This window comes from Pseudophryne corroboree, chromosome 9 (assembly GCF_028390025.1).
Source record: "Pseudophryne corroboree isolate aPseCor3 chromosome 9, aPseCor3.hap2, whole genome shotgun sequence".
Lineage (NCBI taxonomy): Eukaryota > Metazoa > Chordata > Amphibia > Anura > Myobatrachidae > Pseudophryne > Pseudophryne corroboree.
The window spans coordinates 99,065,385-99,092,449 of record NC_086452.1 but is presented as its reverse complement, the minus strand read 5'-3'; the positions used below and the strand labels follow the sequence as shown (position 1 = coordinate 99,092,449).

The window sequence follows — 27,065 nt, the reverse complement described above, 5'->3', positions numbered from 1 at the left end:
AGCCAGAAGATGGATCCCTAATGAAGTTATTCCGACTATGATCCAAGCCAGGAAGGGGGTAACGTCTAAAAATTACCACCATATTTGGAAGAAATACATCTCTTGGTGTGAGAGCAGAACTTATTCTGAGGTGGAATTTCATCTGGGACGTTTCCTGCTCTTTCTGCAGGCAGGTGGGCCTACGTCTGGGCTCCATAAAAGTCCAGATTTTGGCCTTGTCCATTTTCTTTAAAAAAAAATTGGCTACTCTCCCTGAGGTCCAGACGCTTTTGCGCATCCAACCTCCCTTTGTGCCTCCCAAGGCACGTTGGGATCTCAATTTGGTGCTGCAGTTCCTCCAATCGGACTGGTTTGAAGTTTGAACCATTACAGGAGGTGGACGTAAAATACCTTAAGTGGAAGACCACCACACTGTTGGCCTTGGCTTCAGCAAGACGTGTGTCGGAGCTGGGGGCTTTGTCTCACAAGAGCCCCTATTTAATTTTCCATGAGGACAGAGCTGAACTCCGAACTCGTCAGCAATTTCTTCTGCATTTCACATCAACCAACCTATTGTGGTTCCGGTTATCACCGACACTTCCACTACTTAAAAGTCTTTTGATGTTGTGAGAGCTTTCAAGGTATACGTAAAGAGGACAGCACGTCACAGGAAATCCGACTCACTGTTCGTTCTCTATCATCCCAATAAAATTGGGTGTCCTGCTTCAAAGCAGACAATTGCATGCTGGATCAGGCTCACTATCCAGCATGCTTATTCCACGGCAGGCTTGCAGGTTCCAAAATCTGTACAGGCCCACTCTACTAGGTCGGTGGGTTCTTCCTGGACGGATGCCCGGGGTGTCTCGGCTTTACAGCTCTGCCGAGCAGCTACTTGGTCAGGTTCGAACACGTTTGCTAAGTTCTACAAGTTCGATACCTTGGCCTCTGAGGACCTTCAGTTTGGTCAATCAGTTCTGCAGGAACCTCAGCACTCTCCCACCCAGTTGGGGAGCTTTGGTACATCCCCATGGTACCAAATAGACCCCAGTATCATCTAAGACGTAAGAGAAAGCAGGATTTTAAGTACCTACCGGTAAATCCTTTTCTCGTAGTCCATAGAGGATACTGGGCGCCCGCCCGGTGCTTCGTCCTTCCTGCACTGTTACTTAGTTAAGTATTGTTGGTTCAGCTGTTGCTGTTCCTGTTTAAAGTTGGGTTAGCTTAGCTTTTCTCTGTTTGTGTGTGCTGGTTCGGAATCTCACCACTATCTTTATCTATCCTTCTCTCAAAGTATGTCCGTCTCCTCGGGCACAGTTTCCTAGACTGAGTCTGGTAGGAGGGGCATAGAGGGAGGAGCCAGCCCACACTATTAAATTCTTAAAGTGCCCATGGCTCTTAGTGGACCCGTCTATACCCCATGGTACTAAATGGAACCCCTGTATCCTCTATGGATTACGAAAAAAGGATTTACCGGTAGGTAATTAAAATCCAATTTTTTCTGAAGTAGTCATTCATGACAGTTAGAATAGTGCAGGATCCATCACACAAGTCACAGACACTACTGCGGCCTGCGGGTGTCTGAAAAGCAGGACTGGACCACCATAATCAGGATGGTTGGGAGGTGTGACTATGGCATATGTGACCTGGGGTTTTCTGTGTAGTATAATGTGAAATGGGGACACTACAGTGTGTTTAACACAATTGTGGTGCTGGGAGTATTCACACATTATACTGTTTAACAACATCGCCAGCAATTTATATTATCAATTACATTGGTAGGGACCCCACAAGTTAGTTGCCCTGGTGTCCCCACAATCCTTAATCTGGCCCTGCGGAGAGAATTCTCTTTTAAATGATAAATAATTTTGTTCCTTTCCACTGTACAGCCCTGAATACTGGAGCAGGTGCATTTTAAATTCTAAGCACCACCAGTATATTTTATTGTTAGTTTATTAAAGCCCCACTGAGACTTATGATCCTCTTGTAGTTATATTGGGACAGATGGTGGTATGTTTATCACCTGTACAAAGAGACCTTTTTGTGGTTATCTCCATCACTTCCCTCCATTCCATTTCATTATTTTCTCCCAATTATACAGCCTATATTATCTAAGCCGCCAATAGCAATAAATACATTTCTATCTGCATCGCTACAATCAGCAATTGTTTTTGGTTGTTTTTCTGTCATATACACATACCTCCCAACTTTTGAATCAGTCAAGGAGGAATCTGCCGCACCAGATGCGTGGACGCGCTTGAAACAGGGGGTGGAGCTACATCAGAAGGGCTGGGGTCTCATCACACAACCCCTGTTATTTGTCATTTTTGGGGCGTGTCCAGCGCTCCCTAAGCAGCTAGGCAGCCCCCGCCTCACTCGCTGGGCACGCGCCAGCCTTATAAGATGCGCACGGCATCTAATTCAGCGATCACTGGCTGCTTTACTGAGCAGAGCAGCGGTGATCACAGGATATCCCAACTGCCCCCCACCCACCCGCGGGACACTGAGACCCGTGGGTGGAACAGCGGGACAGTGTCTGAATAGCGGGACTGTCCTGCTGGAATCGCATTCTTATTTTTACATTTAAAGTGAACATTTCAGCTTCACACAACATAGGCAACAGTTATGAATGCCAAGCCAGTACTTATGACCAATTAGCTTAGCTCTTCATTTTACTGAGGCACAAGGTGCTGTGTGCCTCATGCCTCAGTAATGTCTCATGCTCTTAGTAAAATGATAGACTGAATATTGGTCCAAAACACAAAATAGCTGCCTGCACTCTGTACAGGCATCTGAGACACTTCTGCTAGCATGGCAGAGACTCTGAGCCCGGGGCCGAATTTTGGGGTCAGGCGCCCCTAGGCACATTATTGGCTGCCCCCCTCTTCCTCATCAGGTCATTGCCCCTTCATTTCGGGTGCCAGTTCGGATGCCTCGAGACCACCAAAGCAGCTCCAACCTCATCCTACTACCAACGTCTGGACCACAATTTGCTGCTGCCCATTGTCTTACCCCCATCAATTTCTAAATATAATAAATAAATAAAAAACATTTTTTTGGACATGTCAATAAAGTTTTGAAGAAACATTGGGCTATTGTCAGTTCTGATCCCACGTTACCATTCACCCGTATGAAACCACCAATGTTGGCGTATAGGCGAGGTCCGAACCTGAAACAAATGTTGATGAGACCCACCATATATCCTGAAGCTAGGCCTTCCCGTACACAATTGTATACACAGAAACCCGGATGTTTCTCGTGCGGCAACTGCACGACGTGCAGGTCATTGATGGTTGGACCGACTTTCAATCATCCCCACACTGGGACCACCATCAAGATCAGATTTCATCTACATTGCAGAATGGATCATGTCATCTACATACTGAAGTGTCCATGTGGGTTCCTTTATGTTGGGTTGACTATGCGGAATTTTAGAGACCGGATGGCCAACCACCGGTCTTCTATACATACCACTTTAAACAGTGGAACCTCTGATAAACCTGTCGCACGACACTTTCTAGAGGCTAAGCACCAAGTAGCAAGTCTAAAGTGTATGTTGATTGATAGGGTTCCCCCTCTGTCGACTGGAGGCGATCGAGTGGGGCAGCTTAAATGGAGGGAATGTTATTGAATCAATGAATTGGACACAGTAGCCCCCAGGGGGCTCAATGAATATAATCCATTAAGTGTTTGTCTATAAGTCTCTGACCAGTTTATCAATGGTATATCTTCAACACATGTCCAATGCAGCCCTCGATTGGTGTCAGTATATAATGTATAGATACCGATATGCTTGCTGTACAGGTTTGTTCACTGATGGTGTAGGAGCTTCCGCAATATAGCAAATATATATTGATTCACGCTTTTTCACATTTATTAAGATATTTACTGTTAATCACAAATTGTGTTCATGTATCCTTAAGAAAAATATTGCAGAGCTGGTCAGAATACTATATTTGCTGAATATCTTGTTTTAAAGCATGACTTGTACAAGGACAATGCAACATTAAATGTATCCAAGGCGGACAAAGCAACACCAGATATATCCAAGGCTAATTGAGAAGAATGTTGAAAGAAATCTTTTGAGTTTATGTCCGAAAGACTGATAAACAAAACAATAACCATTTTCAAGGCTGTTCTAGTTGCCACTTGGAACATTGTATGACAATCGATGTATTTCAGGACATACATGGTGTATTCTGATTGGCTAAAATGTATTGGCAAGCGTGATTTTGTTTAAGCTATAAATAATAAACCTATGACGGCCCCTAGCAGGTCATTTATGATTTGCTAAAGGTTACACATGATCCTGTGTCCTTTTTTCATTTACTGACCTCCAACCGGTTGAACAGAATTCTGACTGATGACTGCAGAGAGTTTATAGACCAGACCTGAACAGGTTAACATACCCTAACATTTTGGGAGCATCGTCCGGGATATTCCAGCATCTCCTCCACTGGCAACAAATCCTCTGATCTTTCAGGAACCGCTGATTTAAAAAAAACGGTAAGTGAGAAATGTGTAGATTTCTACCTGCTCATTTGAATCAGCGTTTCTTGAAATCTGGGGAAGTCCAGTCGGGAAGATCAGAGAATATCTTAAAGAGCCCAGTGTCAGTCAGAAGAAATTTTTTAAGGTACCATACATTTATGTTATATTGTTGAATTGTGGGTAAATATCTTCAGTTAATTTGTCACAAGTGCACAGGGGGAATTAATCAAATATCCAGAAAAATTTTAAATGTTTAAAAGGTGGCGTATGGCCAAGGTGTATTCTAATGCTGATAAACAGTTTGAATTGATAAATAACCAAAGAGGTGTATGCAAATCTTGTACCTGTGTTGTTGTGTTAAGAAAATACAAAGGGTCTGTAGCACCGAGATTGGTGGCAATTACGAGCACTGAAGTCTCATTTGGTTATGTGGAAAATGATGATGAATTTTATTGTACAATAGGTTGTCATTTTAAAAAAGGGAATTGTTGGAACATTACATTGAGAATGATTGGTCTAACATCATAACCTATTGGCCTAGGAACCACATAATCCCAGGTCTAAGACCCATTTGCCCGTGCAGCCTCAAACAGCTGTGCCGTGCACACAGATAACAGATATAGCATTTACTGTCATCCTTGTTTTTGGATCCTTGCACTGTTGTATGTACTCTGTCAATATGCTTTTGAAAAGGTGGGGGGGAGTCGGGGTGTCTGCTGAATAATGAAACCAGTGTCAGTAACTAGATTCTCCTGCACACTGTTATGCACACCAGTGCCAGCAGGAAAGTACTGGTGTCAGAACTGTTATGCACTCCAGTGTCTGCAGGAATGTACTGGTGTTTGAACTGTTATGCAAAACAGATGGACTCACAGACAAACTGGGGGATATGACATAACGTACACAGAAGGTGATAGGGTAACAAAATACACACAAAGTGAACAGAGAAGCCCAGAGGCTAAGGAACTGGGTATCTCCCTTGTATTAGAACTGCTAAGATGGAAAAAGCAAGATGTTGTGTTTTAATACGTAGAGTACCCGAAATGCTGTTGCTAAGGGCAACAGCAAAACCCTAAAGGGTTACCAACGGGTGTGGCAGTAAACTCCTTGGTCAGAGATGGAATGATAGACACAAGGAGAATCTCCACAATCCAAATTCTCACTTGCAGTGCACAGGTTTTAGCTTACTGCCACTAAACTGACCCCTGACACCTAGCACAGTGAGACAGGATTAGACAGGCAAGTCTTAGAATACAGCCGCAAACTTGCTAAGTTCACAGGGTAGTAACAGAACCCCAGCAAGCTAAACGACTGACTCCAGTCTTACTGCTAGGTCTGGACTGGCAGAGTGTAATACCAAATTCCCAGGCCTATTTGCAGTAAGCAACAAACAAATACAAAGCTACACAGTACTGGCTAACGTTCATGAACTGACTAACCAACAAAGATTCAGCAGCATCTGCTTACCCTGAAAAGAGGCCTTATAAAGCAGGTGCTGTCCACGCCCCACTCAGACCTCACAGACTGTGAGCACAAAAACCAGCACCGGATCCCCTGCCGTGCACAGAGCCTATAACCACTGCACAGCAAAAGACCCGAACCGGAGTATCAGCTGCGCTCAGGTTACACCACTAGCACTTGTCTCCCGGTTGCCATGACGACGTGGCAGCACAGGGCAGGAGACCCTAACAGTACCCCCCCTCTGACGAGGGGTCAAAGAACCCCTACCACCGGGTTTATCGGGGAACTGCGAGAAGAAAGAGCGTATCAGTCTGGGGGCATGAAGATCACAACTGCGCACCCACGACCGCTCCTCCGGGCCATACCCCTTCCAGTGCACCAAAAATGACAGCCGACCCCGAACCACCTTGGAGTCAAGAATCCTTTCAACAACAAACTCCCTCTGGCCACGTATCAGAAGAGGGGAAGGTCTTCCACTGGTAGAAGGATTACTAATCGCCCGTTTTAAAAGGGAACAATGAAATGTTTTATTGATACCCAAAGAACGGGGCAGATCTAACTGAAATGCCACCGGATTGATAACCCTGGTGATCTTATAAGGGCCGATGAACCGGGGCCCTAACTTATGAGATGGCTGTCTCAACTTCAAATTCTTGGTAGACAACCAGACGAAGTCTCCTAATTTGAAGCTGCAGGTTCTTTTCCGCTTATCAAAAACCCTTTTGGTCACTAATGACACAGACACAAGGGCTTTCTTCACTTTCCGCCAAATACCTCTAAGGACCGAAACCACAGAGGAACCACCAGGCGTGGAGTCCACGGGGTCAAAAGAATTGGCCTTAGGATGATGCCCATACACACAAAGGAAGGGAGAGATCCCTGTAGCAGAGTGAGCCGCGTTGTTATAGGCAAACTCCGCCATGGACAGATGAGCAACCCAGTCAGTCTGACACTTGGAGACATAACACCTGAGGAACTGCTCCAAGGACTGGTTCACCCTTTCAGTCTGCCCATTAGACTGCGGATGGTAGCCTGACGACAAGCTGACAGAAATCTGGAGATCGGAACAAAATGCCCTCCAGAATTTGGCCACAAACTGGGATCCGCGGTCAGAGACCACATCAAGTGGCAACCCGTGGAGACGCACAACATGCAGCATAAATAATTCAGACAGGCGTCTGGCTGATGGCAGCCCAAGCAGTGGAACGAAGTGCGCCATCTTCGAAAACCTGTCAACGACAACCCAGATGGCTGTCATCCCCGAGGATTTGGGCAAGTCCACCACAAAATCCATTGAAATGTGGGTCCATGGCTTAGATGGGATAGAGAGTGGATGTAATGGGCCAACAGGAACCCCTCTAGGAGTCTTATTTCGGGCACAGATGTCACATGCCCGAACCCACTGATCCACATCCTTAGCCACCGAGGGCCACCACACCGCCCTAGATAGCAACTCCCGAGTTCTGGCAATACCCGGGTGACCTGCCGACTTCTTGGCATGGAATTCCAGGAACACTCGCTGTCTTAACCTAGGAGGCACAAACAAAAGACCTACCGGAAGGTCTGGAGGAGCCTGCTCCTGTGCTCTAAGGACTAATGATAAGAGGTCCTGGGTAATGCCCACTTTAATACATGATGGGGAAACAATGGGCAACGGCTCCTCGGTGGTCTCCTGGATTGGAGCAAAACTCCGCGAGAGCGCATCAGCCTTGATGTTTTTTGACCCAGGGCGATATGTTATCAAAAAATTAAAGCGAGCAAAAAACAAAGCCCATCGTGCCTGCCTGGCATTGAGACGCTTCGCTGACTCTAAATATGCCAGATTCTTATGGTCAGTGAGAATTGAGACCACAAACTTAGCCCCCTCAAGCCAGTGTCTCCACTCCTCGAGTGCATCCTTAATAGCCAACAATTCCCGGTTACCCACGTCATAATTCATCTCGGCAGGCGAAAATTTACGGGAAAAGTAAGCACAGGGATGAAGGCGATTATCAGACACTCCCATCTGAGAAAGCACTGCCCCAATACCCATCTCAGAGGCATCCACCTCCACCACAAAAGGACGCTCTGGATCTGGGTGTCGCAGCACCTTGGCCGAAACAAATGCCCTTTTGAGACGGGCAAAAGCCGCTTTAGCCTCACAAGACCAGTGAGCAACATCCGCCCCTTTCTTAGTGAGTGCCACCAAGGGCGCCACTATAGACGAAAATCCAGCGATAAATCGTCTATAAAAATTTGCAAAGCCCAGGAAACGCTGAAGCGCCTTCAAACTAGTGGGCTGCACCCAATCCAGGACTGCCTGTACCTTGGAACCCTCCATTTGGAAACCTTCTGGGGAGATAATATATCCTAGAAATGCGATTTGCTGAACTTCAAATTCGCACTTCTCCAGCTTTGCCCCAAGCCGGTGGTCTCTGAGTTTCTGGAGGACTAAGCGTACATGCTTCCGATGTTCCTCCAGGGAATGGGAGAAGATTAGGATGTCATCTAAGTATACAACTAAGAATCTATCCAAATATTCCCTGAGCACATCATTCATGAAATCCTGGAAGACTGCCGGGGCATTACAGAGCCCAAAAGGCATCACCAAATATTCATAATGCCCTGAGTGGGTATTAAAGGCAGTCTTCCATTCATCCCCCTCTCTTATTCGGATTAGATTGTACGCACCGCGTAGGTCAATCTTAGAAAAAATGGTGGCAGTACGAAGCTGGTCAAACAAGACCGAAATGAGAGGCAGTGGGTATGAGTTTTTAATCGTGATACGGTTCAATTCCCTGAAGTCGATGCAGGGTCGCAACGAACCGTCCTTTTTACCCACGAAGAAGAACCCCGACCCAACTGGAGACTGTGAAGGTCTGATAAATCCCTTAGCCAAGTTCTCCTGAATGTACTCTGCCATAGCCTGAGTCTCAGGACGTGACAGGGAGTACAACCTGCTCTTGGGAAGCTTAGCATTTGGCAACAAATCAATGGCACAGTCATAGGGGCGATGGGGAGGTAGTACCTCTGCAACTTTTTTGGAGAACACGTCCGCAAAATCTGCATAACACCCTGGCAATCCTGGCAAACTTAGCTGCGAGAGCCTGACTGGAAGGCTCAAGCAACTCCTGAAACAATCAGTACCCCAACTAAGAATCTCCCCAGAGACCCAGTCAAATTGAGGATTGTGGGCCCTTAACCAGGGTAACCCCAACACCAATGGGGCAAAAGTACAGACAGTCACATAAAAGGACAATTTTTCAGAGTGTGTGGCTCCAATAAACAAAGAAATCTGGCTAGTGCAAGAGGTAATTTTACCTTGGAATAATGGTTCCCCGTTTAACCCACAAATCTCAATTTCCGATGCAAAGGGTACTAAGGGAACAGAGTGTTTCAGGGCGAATTGGCGGTCCATAAAAACCCCGTCGGCCCCACTGTCCACAAAGGCCTCAGTCTTGACAGTTTGACCGAGGATCTTCAAGGTCACCGGAATGATAAAAGTCTTCTTGGGAAATTCTGACTTCTGGCCTGACAGGATATTTCCCATCACCCTCAGGCCCTGAAGTTTTCCGGCTTTTCTGGGCATGATACTACCACATGACCTTTATTCCCACAGTACAAACACAACCCCTGCTGTCTCCTCCGCGTCTTCTCACGCGAGGAGAGGCGGGTAGCCCCAATCTGCATAGGCTCCTCAGAAAATTCCTCAGAGTCTGAGGTTCCCTTGGGAAGGAAGGAAATCTCAGTCTCCCTTTCAAGCCTACGCTCTCTCAGCCGTCTATCCACCCGGATGGATAACTGCATGAGCTGATCCAAGCTATCAGGCAAGGGATATTGTACCAGTTGGTCCTTTATCTGGTTAGAAAGACCTCTTCGGTACTGGTGTCTCAGGGCTGGGTCATTCCACTGGGTATCATGGGCAAACCTCCGAAACTCCGTACAGTAAACCTCAACTGGCCTGCGCCCTTGCTTAAGGATCGAAATCTGAGCCTCGGCTGAGGCCGTCTTGTCAGGGTCATCATACAACATGCCCAGTGCCGTAAAAAAAGCATCAACACTTTTAAGCGACGGACAGTCAGGCTGCAACCCATATGCCCAGACCTGTGGGTCTCCTTGTAGCAAGGAAATCACTATGCCCACCCGCTGAATCTCCGACCCAGAAGACTGAGGCCTAAGCCGGAAGTATAGCTTGCAGCTCTCCTTGAAACAAAAGAACTGCGAGCGATCTCCAGAAAAACGATCCGGGAGATTTACTTTCGGCTCCTTAACCCCTGCAGGTGCTGCTGCTGCGGGAGCTCCGCCAGCAGCCTGGGAGGTGTGCATTTTAATGGACAAATCATTAAATTGTCGAGTCAGGACCTGCACCTGATCGACCACCTGTTGCAACGTATTTTGAGGGGTATGCTCCATATTCCCACAAAATTTCAACAGGAGTATTAGGCTGCTGAATATGTTATGCACACCAGTGCCAGCAGGAAAGTACTGGTGTCAGAACTGTTATGCACTCCAGTGTCTGCAGGAATGTACTGGTGTTTGAACTGTTATGCAAAACAGATGGACTCACAGACAAACTGGGGGATATGACATAACGTACACAGAAGGTGATAGGGTAACAAAATACACACAAAGTGAACAGAGAAGCCCAGAGGCTAAGGAACTGGGTATCTCCCTTGTATTAGAACTGCTCAGATGGAAAAAGCAAGATGTTGTGTTTTAATACGTAGAGTACCCGAAATGCTGTTGCTAAGGGCAACAGCAAAACCCTAAAGGGTTACCAACGGGTGTGGCAGTAAACTCCTTGGTCAGAGATGGAATGATAGACACAAGGAGAATCTCCACAATCCAAATTCTCACTTGCAGTGCACAGGTTTTAGCTTACAGCCACTAAACTGACCCCTGACACCTAGCACAGTGAGACAGGATTAGACAGGCAAGTCTTAGAATACAGCCGCAAACTTGCTAAGTTCACAGGGTAGTAACAGAACCCCAGCAAGCTAAACGACTGACTCCAGTCTTACTGCTAGGTCTGGATTGGCAGAGTGTAATACCAAATTCCCAGGCCTATTTGCAGTAAGCAACAAACAAATACAAAGCTACACAGTACTGGCTAACGTTCATGAACTGACTAACCAACAAAGATTCAGCAGCATCTGCTTACCCTGAAAAGAGGCCTTATAAAGCAGGTGCTGTCCACGCCCCACTCAGACCTCACAGACTGTGAGCACAAAAACCAGCACCGGATCCCCTGCTGTGCACAGAGCCTATAACCACTGCACAGCAAAAGACCCGAACCGGAGTATCAGCTGCGCTCAGGTTACACCACTAGCACTTGTCTCCCGGTTGCCATGACGACGTGGCAGCACAGGGCAGGAGACCCTAACACACACATTGTACTGTATATATTGTATGTCCCTATGCAAGACAGTTAAGGGGTAGGATTGGGTCAGTAATTAAAGCAACAGCTACTGTCTGAAAGAGACACAAGGTGAACGTATTCCAAGAATAGTGGGGAGTTTACCAAGAACACAAGGAACAACAGGGGTACTGGTACAAGCAGGAAACTATATAGGCAGGGGGATAGACCCTTGGAGTAACTTAACATTAATATTAGGGACGCATCTCAGTGATCCAGAAGAAATAATCTATTATGCAGGTCTCACTTGGGGAGCAGTACTAATAGATTTTCCACCAATACAGGGAGGAAGGGGCAACACTACAACCCCAGTCATTTGTCCACAGACGGATTTAAGGAGCTCTTTAGGTACAAGGATAGAAGAAATTCTTCAGAGTCAGCGTCTCACAAGGAGATTTTAAGTCCCTCATAAGGAGTTACTAAAATACCACATCAGGAGTGGTTCCGCGCACGTTCACCCAGGCATGGGAGCGCAGTCTGTAAAGATGTCAGGGCCCGACAAACTCGTGGATATTGTTAGTAACAGGGAGGGGAGGAAAGCTCTGAAAGGAATAAGTAAAATTTTCAAAAGAGCAGGTTTTCCGTCAGAAGGGACACTAGACTTAGCGAAATGGGAAAAATTTGCCTCCTGTAACAAGAGTTGGATAATTAAGCATAATTGTAGAGATCAAGTATCCATCTGGATCACTGTAGCACAAGAAAGAGAAAATAAAAAAATAAGAAAAGCCAAAGAAAAGAATGCCATACCGAAGGTAACAGTTCACGTTGTCCAGGAACAAAGCAAGTGGAAAATCAGAAGCCCAACGCAAGGGGCCACAGGAAGGAACTCAAAAGAAGGAACCAAGCAAGATGACAGAAAGTGTTATTTCTGCAAGCAAGAAGGACATTTCAAGAAGAATTGCAGAAAATACAAGGAATGGTGTGAAAACCAGCAAGAAAAACCTAAAGCATGAAGAAGTGGCTTCCAGAGGTACCTCCCTGCCAAAACACCATCTGAACAAGAAAATGATCAAGTGACCCTTGTACTGCCAACAGGTCACCAATATCAATGCATTATAGACTCGGGAGCAAGCCGAACAATTTTAAAGCAGCAAGAGGTACCAAGTGGATTAATGACCACTGAGACCTAGTCCAGCAACAGCACCTCCACACTATACCCCACCCCCATACCCAGACATGCATGCACACCCAGGTACCCCTAGTATGAACAGAATTGAATCATCTGCAAGCTCACTAACAGTGAAATTGAAAAGAGATGAACCAGGAAAAGAGTGGCGAATAATCAGCCCTATCTTGGAAGGATCTGTGGTTGAAAACCCGAATGATTTACCTGAGCTATGTGTACAGAGTATGCCCCAGTGTCCTGATACTTTATCACAAGAAACCCCAACAAGATCAAACCAAAGAAACTGGGCACCTAAAGCTCCGCTCATGTTTAAACGAGTGGTGGACACCTGGAATCAAGCTATGAGTCCAGTAAACAATAGTCCACAATCAGGAACTATAGACGAAAGGGTGCAAATCAGGCGGAGAGGAGAAGCAAGGGATCAAGACACAGCCTCTACAGCTTTTCATGCCCAGGTGCATAATGTACAGAATAAACTGACATATTTTCCAGAAAGATTGTGTCCGGTATGTCAGTTTTGCTTTTCAGAAGGATATGAACATTGCCCAAATTGTGGAAACTGGATTTCATCACATGAACCGCCATGCTCATGCACAGACACTCAGGGCACCAACAGCCCCAGATTTGAAACAGGAAAAGACTGAGTCCATCAGAACTTACTATGATAAAGTCACTGGCCCTCATTCCGAGTTGTTCGCTAAGAGTCATCGCATCGCAAATTTACGAAATGTAAGTATCTGCGCATGCGCAAATGCGTGATTACGCATGCGCGAGTACATACGTACGACAACTGTGCAAAATTACTTAGAAAAAAAAAAGCCGTAACTGGCAACCGAAAACGAGGAGTGGCGTGGGCGTTGCGGAGGCGCGACTTCGCAATGCTCCGACATGGGCGTGAAAGTGGGCGTACAGTGTGGGAGTATGCAACTCGCAATGGGCGTGTTTTTAGCAAATAAACATTGTCGCTGTTAAAACTAACATAGGAAACCGTAGCAACATTCACGCAGCAGCAGAGTAGGTCTGCAGTTACTCTACATTTGCGAAGTACTGGTACAAGTGTGTATGCAGTAATTAGCAGTTAATTGGATATCACATTCATCTGATGTCCAATTACTTGTTAATTAATGAGCAGATGAAAGTTACCAACCAGCAATTGTCTGAACACACATTACATGTTTAGTCTACTCACATAGAAATCTCACACACTGCCAAATAAGGGTTTTTGTTTTTTTGGAAATTGTTGTGTAAGCCTTTTTAAAACTTGTTTTAATGTGTGTAAGACTCCCAAATACAAGCAAATGAAAATTTTTGTGAAAGTGTTTGAAATCTGCATAATTGTTTAAAAATAAACCAACACCAACATAATGCAGCATACACTTTAATTTAGCCTTAAAAGTCACAATAATATTTGATTATAATATCTGACAATGTTTGAAATGATGTCCTGTTGACCCTAGATATTTATAAAAAGCGTCGTGTCTGTTTACTTAATATGGACATTAAAGTGTGGTGCAAAGCATACCTTTTTTTTTTGTTTTTTTCAATTTTTAAGGAGAATTAGCAGATTGGTCTACAAGTGTCTATATGCTGACCTAATCTTTCTGGAACTGCATTACCTGGAAGAAACTGCTCAAATTTTTGAAATATATTTTTTATTACTATATAATTTTTTGACAACATTTAAACATGGCTCCACATGAGTCGCACAGGCAGAGATGGACCAAGCAGCAAGCAGATGGCACTGACAATCATTAGATAGCAGAACTCAGTACTCTGCAAAAGTCTGCTTCTGCCAAAAGTATATATTTAAAGCATAAATAAAACATGACACACCCTGCCACACACACATTTTAAACCAAATGAGAAAGAATTAGGATCCACCACACAAACACAACAATACATAGCACACTAGTAAGAGGAAGATGGCTCTGGTGTTTATACACATAAACTCACAGGCTACAATACATCCAAACAGAAAAAATACATTTCACTAAGAGGGAGTTATCCATTCTGGTCACACAAGCCAACTCCAAAAATACAGAGAGGCAACATCAAAAACATGGGTGCTGCCCATCTGGAGAGACATCATTTTCTTCTTTTTCTCCCCGCCTGAGGCTGTTCTTCTTTGGAAGGTCTGCGGAGCGACCTTCGTTGGGCCTGCCCAGTGGGCTGTTCTTCCTGGGCAGGGGCAGGGGAGGGAGCCGATGTGGGTGGCTCTCTGCCACTGTGGGCAAGGGAGACAGCGATGGCCTGGAGCCCTTGCAAGATGTTATTTGCAAGGGTTTGGAATGAGGAGGCAAGTTGTTCTTGGCCCTGCCTGATCTCTGCCAGACCTTGGCAGAGTTGAGCAACACCTTGCTCAACACAGGTTCGGTGCTCAGTGAGCCGGACAGCTATCTGGCTTACCTCCCGGATGACCCCGTCTTGAAACCGATTTAGGCTCTCACCATACCTAGCGATTTCAAGCAGGATCTCCGGGATAGCAGAGGGTTGGGTGGGGGGGCCAGTAGGAACCTGCAGAGGTGGGATTTGTTGGCCCACACTGCCAGACTCACTAGGTCCCTCCACCTCAGCCTCAACCACATAACCGGCCTGTGACTCAAACTGTTCACCCCCCTGTGCTGTGTTTTGTGGCAAGCAAATAGAAGAATGTGTGGGAAAAAAGTAGGATACAAAATTAGTTTATTATTATAAATACTGTCAAAATTACAGACAAATAAATGTGTAAACTTACCTTCCAAGTCATGTCCCGTCAGGATCTCAGGCAGGTCCGTGTCCATATGAGACACCCCTTGGCCCTCCTCATAACTGACACAGGGCATCGCCATCTCCTCCAAGTCAGTATACTCCACAGCGACAGGTGCTCCTCCACCTGTAGCCCTTGAGGCATTCCACTCCGCAGCCCTCTTTGCCTTCAGGCGGGATTTGAAGTCGGCCCACCTACATATGTATTGTGAAAGAGGGACAAAGTAGAGTCTTATTATTTGTCTAAGCTAATATATAGGACACGTGTTCTGCTTGTGTTTGCTAGACATAACATCACATGCAGGGGCGGATTGGGAACAAAAAACGGCCCTGGAAAAATTTGTACTAGTGGCCCCACATGGGCAGCATCAGGGGTTTAAGGTCTAGCCATGGGCCATGGCAGCAGCACCCTACCCCCATGACTTTCCAGATAGTGGGCATGTCCAGCATCAAGGGGGAAGTTAAAAATAAATAAAATTAAATATTATTAGCACATTATATGATACACATTCAGAATTTAGGAAACTATATAATTCTTTAGAAAGATATATTTTCTTGCTTATTACACCAACCGTATCCCAATCACTATTCACTCAGTCTTATATGTCAGCCAAGCAGGCAGACAGAGCATACACTAGATCATCTGCAATCACAGGCTAAGTGGCAAAGTCATTTTCACATATGCAAATTATTTAGCATCTTATTCATTATGTCTATAAAAAGGACCACATGTCCTCAAACAGAACAGGCCCTGTGGATGCACCGGCCCACCGGGAATCTTCCCTGTAAACACTATGGCCAACCCGCCTCTGATCACATGTAACTACATTTTTTAGTCAACTTAGCACAGAAAAAGGACTGTCAATATGCACTTACCGTCGTCTCACTTCCTGTGATGTTCTGACGACAGAGCCAACTTCATTCACAGATTTGGTGATGTCTCTCCAGATTCGTTCTTTTGAAGCAGCCCCCATGTTTTTTGGCCCTCTATGGATTTTGGACATGGCCTGCGTGACCAAGACACGCAACTCCCTCTTAGTGAATGCAGGCTGTCTTTTCTTCCGTCTGGAGGTAGCCTGTGAGGTTTCTTGTTGTTCATCACCATCTTCCTCCTCACTAGCAGCTTCTGTCTGTTGTGTTTGTGTGGCTAAAGCCAATTCTCCCTCAGTTTGGTCACTTTGTGTGTGTGGCAGAGTATCCCCAGTCAATTGTTGTGGTTCAGAAGCAGACATTTGCAGAGTACTAGGTCCTGCCTCTTCAACATCCGCAGAGGCGTATTCCAGCATGCGCCGTTGGCAATCTATGCGTCTTTTCCGCAATGCCATCTCCTGCTCTGCAATGCGGTCCATCTCTGCAGCGATTTGCTCACGAGAAGCCATGTTTGTGATGACGTGTGTACGCCGAGGTGTGTGCTTATATACCTACGTGCGAATCGTTAATTCACACAGCTGTACACTGTTATTCTGGTTAATGATTGCACTGCTTATTTAAGGGCCTACTTTGCACGCTGTGAGTGTAGGTAGTTTGGAGTTTCAGTTGTTTGTTGGCTTGTGCGTGAAGGTGCTTGTGGAATTTGCAGAGTGAGTAATTGTCAAGCATACCTTTGTCATTTTGTTTGCGTTTTGAATCTAGACAGTGTTGCATTTGTTATGCGTTTTTTCGTTTGTGAGTATTCTTGATTCTTTTTTTTTTTTTTGTTTTGTTAAAAATTTTTATTAAAAATTTATTGTTTTAAATATTTTAAAAACATAACTATTTTGCTAGTCCATTTGTGAAAATAAACCTGTGCTTCTTTGTTTTGACTGTCATTTGTGTTCTCTTGTAGGTGTTTGCTTTTGGGAGAAATATCCCTGGTTTCATTTATTTTCTGGGTGTGCTACTGAACACCAAGTCTTTCTTTTTTTTGGAGCAGGTAAGTGCCCTTGGCCTGTGTTGGTGCCTGTTTAGTTTTAATGGTCTGTATGCTGTTTTTTGACTGTCATTTGTGTTCTCTTGTAGGTGTTTGCTTTTGGGAGAAATATCCCTGGTTTCATTTATTTTCTGGGTGTGCTACTGAACACCAAGTCTTTCTTTTTTTTGGAGCAGGTAAGTGCCCTTGGCCTGTGTTTTGGTTTGCTGTTTGTGTTTCTTAAAAGTGTGGTGATTCTGTTTGTTTTCCATTTTGTCTAAAATAGAATTTTTGTTTCCCAGGATTGATCTGTAAAGTAGTGTTTGTCTTTCCTGGACTAGCTACTAAATGTTTTTTTTATTTTTTTTTGTTTTTTTAATTGGTGTTTGTGATGTATTTGATGCTCAGAAATGTTTAATTTTGGTTTTTTTTTATTTGTAAAAATAACATATTTTTTTAATTTTTCTTTTTATTAATTTCACATTTTGGCCATGAATTCAACACAGAAAAAATGTACGCTCCTGCAGTAAGTTTCCCCAACATTTTTTACAACATTTATTGTTTGAATATTTTTTATAAGTTGTTTTTGTATTTTTCACCTCGTTTTTTTTCTTTTTCAAAAAAGTGTGTTATGTCAATATTTATTGCTGCAGAAGCCCTACCTCCCCAACCCACGCCAGCACTCCCACCCCAACCGCCAGCCCCACAACCACAGCCGGCTCCTCATCAACCAAGGCAACGGAGGCGTGCTAGGCCACCAATTTTCCGAACCCGTGTCCTACTTTTTGGTATGCCAGATGATGTGGTGGTGCGTAGATACAGGCTGCCACCACATCTAATCCTAGACACTCTCTCCATAATAGAGAGTGATCTGGAGTCTGAAATTCGGTATCCTACAGCAATACCACCATTGACACAATTCCTTGCAGTGTTACATTTTTTGGCTACAGCCTCATATCAGCATGTTGTGGGAGACCTGGTTGGCATGTCGCAGGGCCAGTTCAGTAAGGTCCTGCGGCGTGTCTGCCAGGCTTTCCTAAAGCGGGTGAAGCAATTCATTGATATGCCTTTGGATGTTGGTGCCCTAGATGTGGTGAAGCGGCAATTTGAGGAAGGTGGTAGTCGCTTCCCACATGTTATTGGGGTTGTGGATGGCACACATGTTGCTATTCAGCCACCAAGACATAATGAAGAAATTTATAGAAACAGGAAACTGTTTCATTCTCTGAATGTAATGGTTGTTTGTGGGCCATCCCTCCAGATCCTTTCCCTGAATGCAAAATTTACTGGAAGTTCACATGATGCATATGTCATTAGACAATCAGGGATATGGCAGAGATTAAGATCAAGTCAACGAGCAGACATGTGGTTATTGGGTGAGTTGTTGCTCAAATATTTTTTTCTAAAAAAAGTAACTTGACAAATTTAATATTTCAAAATTTTGGCTTTTCTTCCAACAGGAGACCGTGGATATCCTTGCACCCCCTGGCTCATGACTCCTTACCGTAATCCCAGGCCAGGACCACAGATGGCATTTAACTCCGCGCTTACTGCCACTAGGCAGCTGGTGGAGCGCACAATTGGTGTCCTTAAAGGGCGGTTTCGTGTGCTCCACCGCACTGGTGGCGACATCATGTATTCGCCGGAGATGGCAAGTAAAATAGTGGTCCTGTGCGCAATACTACATAATATCGCGGTAAGGAGTAGTGTAGAGCTTCCTCAGGCAGAGGAATTGCCTGATGAGGAGCCAGGGGTTGTTCGACACTTCGGTGGGGGGAGTGTTACACGGAGGGGGAGCCAAGTGAGGGCAAGGATTGTTGCCGAATATTTCAGGTATAGTGTTTTGATATTTTCTAGTTTTAAAAATTTTAAAACACAGTATGCTTATGTTTTTTTAACAATGATGACATTTTGTATGATATTGTAAAGTGATTGTGTAAGGCTTTTGTTGTGTTGGAATGGGTAATTTTTGTTGGCGTCAAATTCCGCAAACACGTTAAGTTTACAATGTTTAGTTAGAAAACCAAATAATGTAATGTTGCTAAATAGTGTCCTTATTTGTTTTATATCCTCAAATCCTGATTATGTAAACAAACACACAAACAAATGAGACTCAATGTTTCCCACTTTGTGACTGTCCAGCTGAATGATCACACGAACTGTGGTGAGTACACAGATATGTATAGTAATTTTAAATAAACTGTGTCTCTGTGTCTGTGTTTTTTTTAAAATTTTGTTTATGATAAATATTTGCTTCTGCGAATGCGTATTTCCGCTCGTGCGAAATAACACTCTGCTCTTCACAGCATTGCAAAGATCAATAAAGTTATTAGAAATGACAACATAGATTTTGGACCAATCACATGCTAACAGACACTATAAATATATGCCCAAATAAGGAAAACGCCATTGCCATGATGCGTGCAGCACCGTTCACCAGGCGGGAGCTCCGCGTGCTGGTTGCGGTGATGGACCGCCGCGTAGGCCGCGTTGGGCGCTTCATCCCCAATCGGGTGAAGCGCGAGGCCTACGCGGAGGTCCGCCGCCTGCTGCGGACTCGCGTCCGCAGCAGGCGGACAATCATACAACTTGAGAGGAGGTGGAGTGATCTCCGCAGGAGGACTCCCGATCTGTTGGCGGAGATCCGCCAGCAAATCCGAACTATGCATACACGAAGTAAGTTACATTACATAAGATTATTAGCATAAATTGTGCTAATGGGGGAAATTCCAAGTTGTTTGCAGCAGGAATTTAGTGAACAATTGGGCTAAACCATGTGCACTGCAGGGGAAGCATATGTAACATGTGCAGAGAGAGTAAGATTTGGGTGGGGTGTGTTCAATCTGCAAAATAATTTGCAGTGTTAAAATAAAGCAGCCTGTATTTACCCTGCACAGAATAAAATAAGCCACCCAAATCTAACTCTCTCTGCACATGTTATATCTGCCTCCCCTGCAGTGCACATGGTTTTGGCCAATTGCAAACTATATTCCTGCTGTAATCCCCTTGGAATTACCCACAATTTACACTAAGTGGTAGGCTAATTGCAACCTTGAGTGTCCTTTTTTGGAAAATAGGACAGTGTGTGTGGTTAGGGCAAACAGTACTGACTGTAGCAAACTGTCACCAAACAAGTGCATGTTTTCAAGAAATAAGAACCAGCCAGGAAACTGTACCCAAATACTTGATCAGTGCTGGCTATATAATAAGGTGCCTTGAATAGTGATCTGGTGATGTTGCCTAGACCAATCACTATGACTCAATGGACTAGATTAAGGAATGAGCTTCAAAGTAAAAGTTTGGACTCATTTTGTTTGCTGTGGCCAACATGAAGAGGATCTTAACATGTTTGCTTTTCAATTTTTAAAAACACTGAATTTTACATGGAACAGAACATTGATAATTCAAATTGTTTACTATGTAATTTCTCATGTAAACTAAATGTTGTCAATAATATCATTATAGGACAACAACAACGGCACAACTCTCCGCCCCCTTCCCCTTCCCAGTCCCCCTCCCCTTCTCACTCCCCCTCCCCTTCACAGTCCCCCTCCCCTTCCCAGTCCCACTCAGCTTCCCAGTCCCCCTCAGCTTCCCAGTCCCCCTCATCTTCCCAGTCCCCCTCATCTTCCCAGTCCCCATCAGCTTCCCAGTCCCCCTCAGCTTCCCTGGCCCACTCCACTTTCCACTCCCCTTCTCACCACACCTCTCCATCTCTTTCTGGGACCCCTTCTCCTCCTTCCCATACCCCTTCTCCTTCAACTTCTACATCACCATCTCAACCCCCCTCACCCTCTATTGCATTAACTTTCTCTCCGCCCCCCTCGCCCTCTCAATCAGACCCCCCCTCTGAAATTGCAGTCCAAATCCAGCCTCCTTCCCCCATCCAGCCTCCTTCCCCAATCCCTCCTCCTTCCCCCATCCAGCCGCCTTCCCCCATCCAGCCAACATCCCCACCCAGTGAATGGGCAGAGGAAGCCCCTGAAGACAGTTCAGGGAGTCTTCATGTTGCCGTGGAAAGTAAGTTTTTTAAAAAATTTTTACAAATGATTACCCACTTACACTTACAATGACAAAACATGCAGTGTTGTACTGTTTGAATTCTTGGGCCAAGGACAAATATTTGTGTTTTTCTTCATGGTGTACATGTTGCCTTTACATATTTGTGAGTGTCATTATATGTACAGTGTGTATGTGTGCAATGTTTTGTGTGTCCACTCTAGAGATGAGCGCCTGAAATTTTTCGGGTTTTGTGTTTTGGTTTTGGGTTCGGTTCCGCGGCCGTGTTTTGGGTTCGAACGCGTTTTGGCAAAACCTCACCGAATTATTTTTGTCGGATTCGGGTGTGTTTTGGATTCGGGTGTTTTTTTCAAAAAACACTAAAAAACAGCTTAAATCATAGAATTTGGGGGTCATTTTGATCCCAAAGTATTATTAACCTCAAAAACCATAATTTACACTCATTTTCAGTCTATTCTGAATACCTCACACCTCACAATATTATTTTTAGTCCTAAAATTTGCACAGAGGTCGCTGAATGACTAAGCTAAGCGACCCTAGTGGCCGACACAAACACCTGGCCCATCTAGGAGTGGCACTGCAGTGTCACGCAGGATGGCCCTTCCAAAAAACACTCCCCAAACAGCACATGACGCAAAGAAGAAAAAAAGAGGCGCAATGAGGTAGCTGTGTGAGTAAGCTAAGCGACCCTAGTGGCCGACACAAACACCTGGCCCATCTTGGAGTGGCACTGCAGTGTCACGCAGGATGGCCCTTCCAAAAAACACTCCCCAAACAGCACATGACGCAAAGAAGAAAAAAAGAGGCGCAATGAGGTAGCTGTGTGAGTAAGATAAGCGACCCTAGTGGCCGACACAAACACCTGGCCCATCTAGGAGTGGCACTGCAGTGTCACGCAGGATGGCCCTTCCAAAAAACCCTCCCCAAACAGCACATGACGCAAAGAAAAAAAGAGGCGCAATGAGGTAGCTGACTGTGTGAGTAAGATTAGCGACCCTAGTGGCCGACACAAACACCGGGCCCATCTAGGAGTGGCACTGCAGTATGTATGTATAAAGAAAGAAAAAAAAACCACGGTTAGGTGGTATATACAATTATGGACGGGCTGCCGAGTGCCGACACAGAGGTAGCCACAGCCGTGAACTACCGCACTGTACTGTGTCTGCTGCTAATATATAGACTGGTTGATAAAGAGATAGTATACTCGTAACTAGTATGTATGTATAAAGAATGAAAAAAAAACCACGGTTAGGTCACTGGTATATACAATTATGGACGGGCTGCCGAGTGCCGACACAGAGGTAGCCACAGCCGTGAACTACCGCACTGTACACTGGTTGATAAAGAGATAGTAGTATACTCGTAACAACTAGTATGACGACGGTATAAAGAATGAAAAAAAAACCACGGTTAGGTGGTATATAATACAATTATGGTTGGACGGACTGCCTGCCGAGTGCCGACACAGAGGTAGCCACAGCCGTGAACTACCGCACTGTACACTGGTTGATAAAGAGATAGTAGTATACTCGTAACAACTAGTATGACGACGGTATAAAGAATGAAAAAAAAACCACGGTTAGGTGGTATATAATACAATTATGGTTGGACGGACTGCCTGCCGAGTGCCGACACAGAGGTAGCCACAGCCGTGAACTACCGCACTGTACACTGGTTGATAAAGAGATAGTAGTATACTCGTAACAACTAGTATGACGACGGTATAAAGAACGAAAAAAAAACCACGGTTAGGTGGTATATATTATAATACAATTATGGATGGACGGACTGCCTGCCGAGTTTCGACACAGAGGTAGCCACAGCCGTGAACTACCGCACTGTACACTGGTTGATAAAGAGATAGTAGTATACTCGTAACAACTAGTATGACGACGGTATAAAGAACGAAAAAAAAAACACGGTTAGGTGGTATATATTATAATACAATTATGGATGGACGGACTGCCTGCCGAGTTCCGACACAGAGGTAGCCACAGCCGTGAACTACCGCACTGTACACTGGTTGATAAAGAGATAGTAGTATACTCGTAACAACTAGTATGACTGACTATGACGGTATAAAGAATGAAAAAAAAACCACGGTTAGGTGGTATATATTATAATAATACAATTATGGATGGACGGACTGCCTGCCGAGTTCCGACACAGAGGTAGCCACAGCCGTGAACTACCGCACTGTACACTGGTTGATAAAGAGATAGTAGTATACTCGTAACAACTAGTATGACTGACTATGACGGTATAAAGAATGAAAAAAAAACCACGGTTAGGTGGTATATATTATAATAATACAATTATGGATGGACGGACTGCCTGCCGACTGCCGACACAGAGGTAGCCACAGCCGTGAACTACCGCACTGTACACTGGTTGATAAAGAGATAGTAGTATACTCGTAACAACTAGTATGACACTATGACGGTATAAAGAATGAAAAAAAAACCACGGTTAGGTGGTATATATTATAATACAATTATGGATGGACGGACTGCCTGCCGACTGCCGACACAGAGGTAGCCACAGCCGTGAACTACCGCACTGTACACTGGTTGATAAAGAGATAGTAGTATACTCGTAACAATTAGGATGACACTATGACGGTATAAAGAATGAAAAAAAAACCACGGTTAGGTGGTAGGTATATAATAATAAATAATACAATTCTGGTCGGACGGACTGCCTGCCGTGTGCCGACACAGAGGTAGCCACAGCCGTGAACTACCGCACTGTACACTGGTTGATAAAGAGATAGTAGTATACTCGTAACAATTAGGATGACACTATGACGGTATAAAGAATGAAAAAAAAACCACGGTTAGGTGGTAGGTATATAATAATAAATAATACAATTCTGGTCGGACGGACTGCCTGCCGTGTGCCGACACAGAGGTAGCCACAGCCGTGAACTACCGCACTGTACTGTGTCTGCTGCTAATATAGACTGGTTGATATTTAAAGAGATATTAGTAGTATACAACAATACTATACTGGTGGTCAGGCACTGGTCACCACTCCTGCAGCAAAAGTGTGCACTGTTAATTAATATAATTGTACTCCTGGCTCCTGCTAACAACCTGCAGTGCTCCCCAGTCTCCCCCACAATTAATTATAAGCTTTTAATTTATACATTGATGACTGTGCAGCACACTGGGCTGAGCTGAGTGCACACAGACTGAGTCACACTGTGTGACTGACTGTGCTGTGTATCGTTTTTTTTTTCAGGCAGAGAACGGATATAGCAGAGAGAAGTGAACGGATATATTATATTAAATAAAAGTTAACTAGCAACTGCACTGGTCACTGACTGTGGTAAACTAACTCTGTCTGCGACTCTGCACAATCTCTCTCTATCTAATCTATCTATCTCTATTCTAATGGAGAGGACGCCAGACACGTCCTCTCCCTATCAATCTCAATGCACGAGTGAAAATGGCGGCGACGCGCGGCTCCTTATATAGAATCCGAGTCTCGCGATAGAATCCGAGCCTCGCGAGAATCCGACAGCGTCATGATGACGTTCGGGCGCGCTCGGGTTAACCGAGCAAGGCGGGAAGATCCGAGTCGCTCGGACCCGTGGAAAAAAAAGTGAAGTTCGTGCGGGTTCGGATTCAAAGAAACCGAACCCGCTCATCTCTAGTCCACTCTAGGTTGACACTCATTAGGTAGCCAGGGTTGCCAGGACAACAGGGTTTATATGTGTTACATTTTCTGGTAAACAGTTAGACCTGAGTGGAGTTTAGTATGTTGTTGGTCTTTTACACTTGTGCCTGTGTAGTCTTAATATTTGCACTTACAAATCACATGCTTCACTTTGTTATGCAGCCTAATGACACACTGATTTGTGGTGTGAAAGTTACATTCACAAAATGACTAATTGTTCAAGTCAAACCTGTTTGCACTTATTTAGTAAGGGCAGCTTTCAGGGAGTGTGGGAATGCTAGGATATGTTGGCCTTCTGAAGATGTTGATATGCAGTGTGATGAGGCAGGACCAAACCCCTTAAAAAAAAAAAAAAAAAAAGATGAGAATGAATGCCAACATGGTGTAACAGTGACGAAGATGGAAGTTATCTTTAACATGGGATGTCGCCCATAACAACCAATACAATTAATCTTTACAATTGGGGAACCACTTCTACAAGATAATAATCTTATTTTGGCTTGTTTGCTATGGGCGACGCTACATCTTAAAATGAACTCACATAGTAGTAAATGTAGCCCATGGTCAAGAAAACTGTAATAAGTAACAAAAAAAGACTGAGCAGGCTTGTGTGTTTTTCTGCTAATGATTGTACCATAAAACAGCCATGATGTATCAACTTTGCCATCAAGCAGGCCTGTCCAAACTGCGCAACTGCAACTGTTGAGAAACTACACATCCCAGCATGCCCTGACACAGGTTTGGCATTCCCTGGCCCCAAAACTGAGTCAACGCATGCTGGTATATGTAGTTTCACACAAGCTTGAGGGATGCAGTTTGGACCTGCCTGCATTAAAGTGTGCTTTGTGCCTTGCTTGGATAATAAGCAATGTGAGTAAGTTAGTAATGTTTATGTTATCTCTTCATTTCAGATGTTGCCGTTGGAGATCCCACATCGTTGCAGGAGATTGTTTCCAACATGAGGCTCCATCTCCAGGCCTTGTTGGGTCTTGTGGACGCAATGGAAAAATTTTGTTAATTTTTTGATTTAAAAAAAAAAAAAAAAGGATATTATCATTATTCCAGTAAAAAAAAAAAATAAACTACTAAATTTAAATACTTCAGCGGCTCTTTATTATTTATTAATGCAATAAAGGAACAGCAGATTGCAGAACAAACATTTTTTACCTTAAACATTTCAAACATCTAACGTAAGTTATTTTAAAACACCAAATAAAACATGTTATTGGCTAAATAAACATGCAAACACCTTCATTCACATACAAAAACTCTACTTTAATAAATTCAGAAAACACATTAGACCAAGCACATTGCAAACATCTATATTTATATTAAACATGTAAATAAAAGGAGGCTCTTTTATGGCTACAAAGTGCACTTCAGGTATTTAAACAAATACTTAATTGATCATGAACATTTCAAATCATTCACTAATTGGATTTGTTATTGAGGAGGGCTTGTGGACTTTTAATTGGAAGGTGTTAGTCCACTTAATAGTATAAAAACAAATTGTGCTGCGTTTCTCAGCAAAAGTGAGCACTTTAACTGAAAAATGTGTAAATCTACTACAACTTAGTATTTTTACGAAGAAGTATGTGTTAATGCGATGGGTTCGCATTGCTGCGAGGATTTCGCATTGCTGCGATGTCATTTGGCGTACGCCCACTTTGTGTAATAATGCGTGCGAATGAGCAAATATACGTTGGGGGCGGATGTTCGCAAATTTACTACATTAACGCAACTTTACTAATAGGTTGTGCGAACGAAAAACTTAGCGAACAACTCGGAATGAGGGCCACTATACGACACACAAGATGATAGAATATGAGGGTGTGCAACTCCTGTGTCGGCAACAGTGTACTCAGTCACCACTGGCAGTTCGATAAAAGTGACTTTACCCACAGGAGACACAAGGGTTTCAAGAGCTGTTTTTATAGACACAACCAGATTCCTCTACGTTTGCTTACAGATCAGGCCATTGCAACAACTGGATTGGGAGGTTAAGCCCTACCCCTGCAAGAAAGCAAAGATGTAACCTGAAATACAAGCTGCTATACAAGTCTATCTCTCACAGGAAAAGTAAGAGGAACAACAACTCCCAGCATGAACATCATTATGTTGAACACCAGCCTGGGTGGACTTGGACTAAGAAGATGACATGCCAGCAGCAGTGAGAAAGAATATGCAAGTAAAGAAAGGACAAAGTATGAAGAATAATGAATGAATCATAAAGAGAGGTGATTGGAAAAAGAAAAGTTGAGAAACAATATGAAGGTCGCATG

At 44.3% G+C, this 27,065-nt stretch overlaps 1 protein-coding gene and 1 long non-coding RNA gene across 4 annotated transcripts in view; one reads left to right on the top strand and one right to left on the bottom strand.

The window, feature by feature from the left end:
- Window positions 1-27,065, bottom strand: part of LOC134956740 (uncharacterized) — a 99,416-nt gene that overhangs the window by 15,833 nt on the left and 56,518 nt on the right. The gene's annotated exons all lie outside the window — the stretch shown is intronic.
- On the top strand, window positions 17,058-25,817 carry LOC134957655 (putative nuclease HARBI1). Of its 3 annotated transcripts, XR_010186697.1 has the most exons (7): window positions 17,182-17,279; window positions 17,589-17,608; window positions 18,344-18,458; window positions 18,543-18,915; window positions 19,225-19,246; window positions 20,548-21,102; window positions 25,695-25,817. XR_010186697.1 is itself a non-coding variant. In XM_063939697.1 (6 exons), exons 1-5 carry the CDS (start codon window positions 17,147-17,149, stop codon window positions 19,226-19,228), a joined length of 1,281 nt encoding a protein of 426 aa, XP_063795767.1. In that variant the 5' UTR covers window positions 17,060-17,146; the 3' UTR covers window positions 19,229-19,246; window positions 20,548-20,919. The 3 variants fall into 3 exon arrangements, 2 of the variants coding, with proteins under 2 accessions (XP_063795766.1, XP_063795767.1); XM_063939697.1 differs by lacking the exon at window positions 25,695-25,817 and having other exon boundaries at window positions 17,060-17,279; window positions 17,708-18,458; window positions 20,548-20,919; XM_063939696.1 differs by lacking the exons at window positions 19,225-19,246; window positions 20,548-21,102; window positions 25,695-25,817 and having other exon boundaries at window positions 17,058-17,279; window positions 17,708-18,458; window positions 18,543-19,175.

Bases quoted from the DNA above. Each gene is read 5' to 3' on its own strand.
- LOC134957655 (XM_063939696.1), top strand. From the start codon at position 17,147: ATGGTCTGTATGCTGTTTTTTGACTGTCATTTGTGTTCTCTTGTAGGT. The intron at 17,280-17,588 runs GTAAGTGCCCTT...AATTCAACACAG, and splicing joins CTTTCTTTTTTTTGGAGCAG to AAAAAATGTACGCTCCTGCA. The intron at 17,609-17,707 runs GTAAGTTTCCCC...TTTTCAAAAAAG, and splicing joins AAAAAATGTACGCTCCTGCA to TGTGTTATGTCAATATTTAT.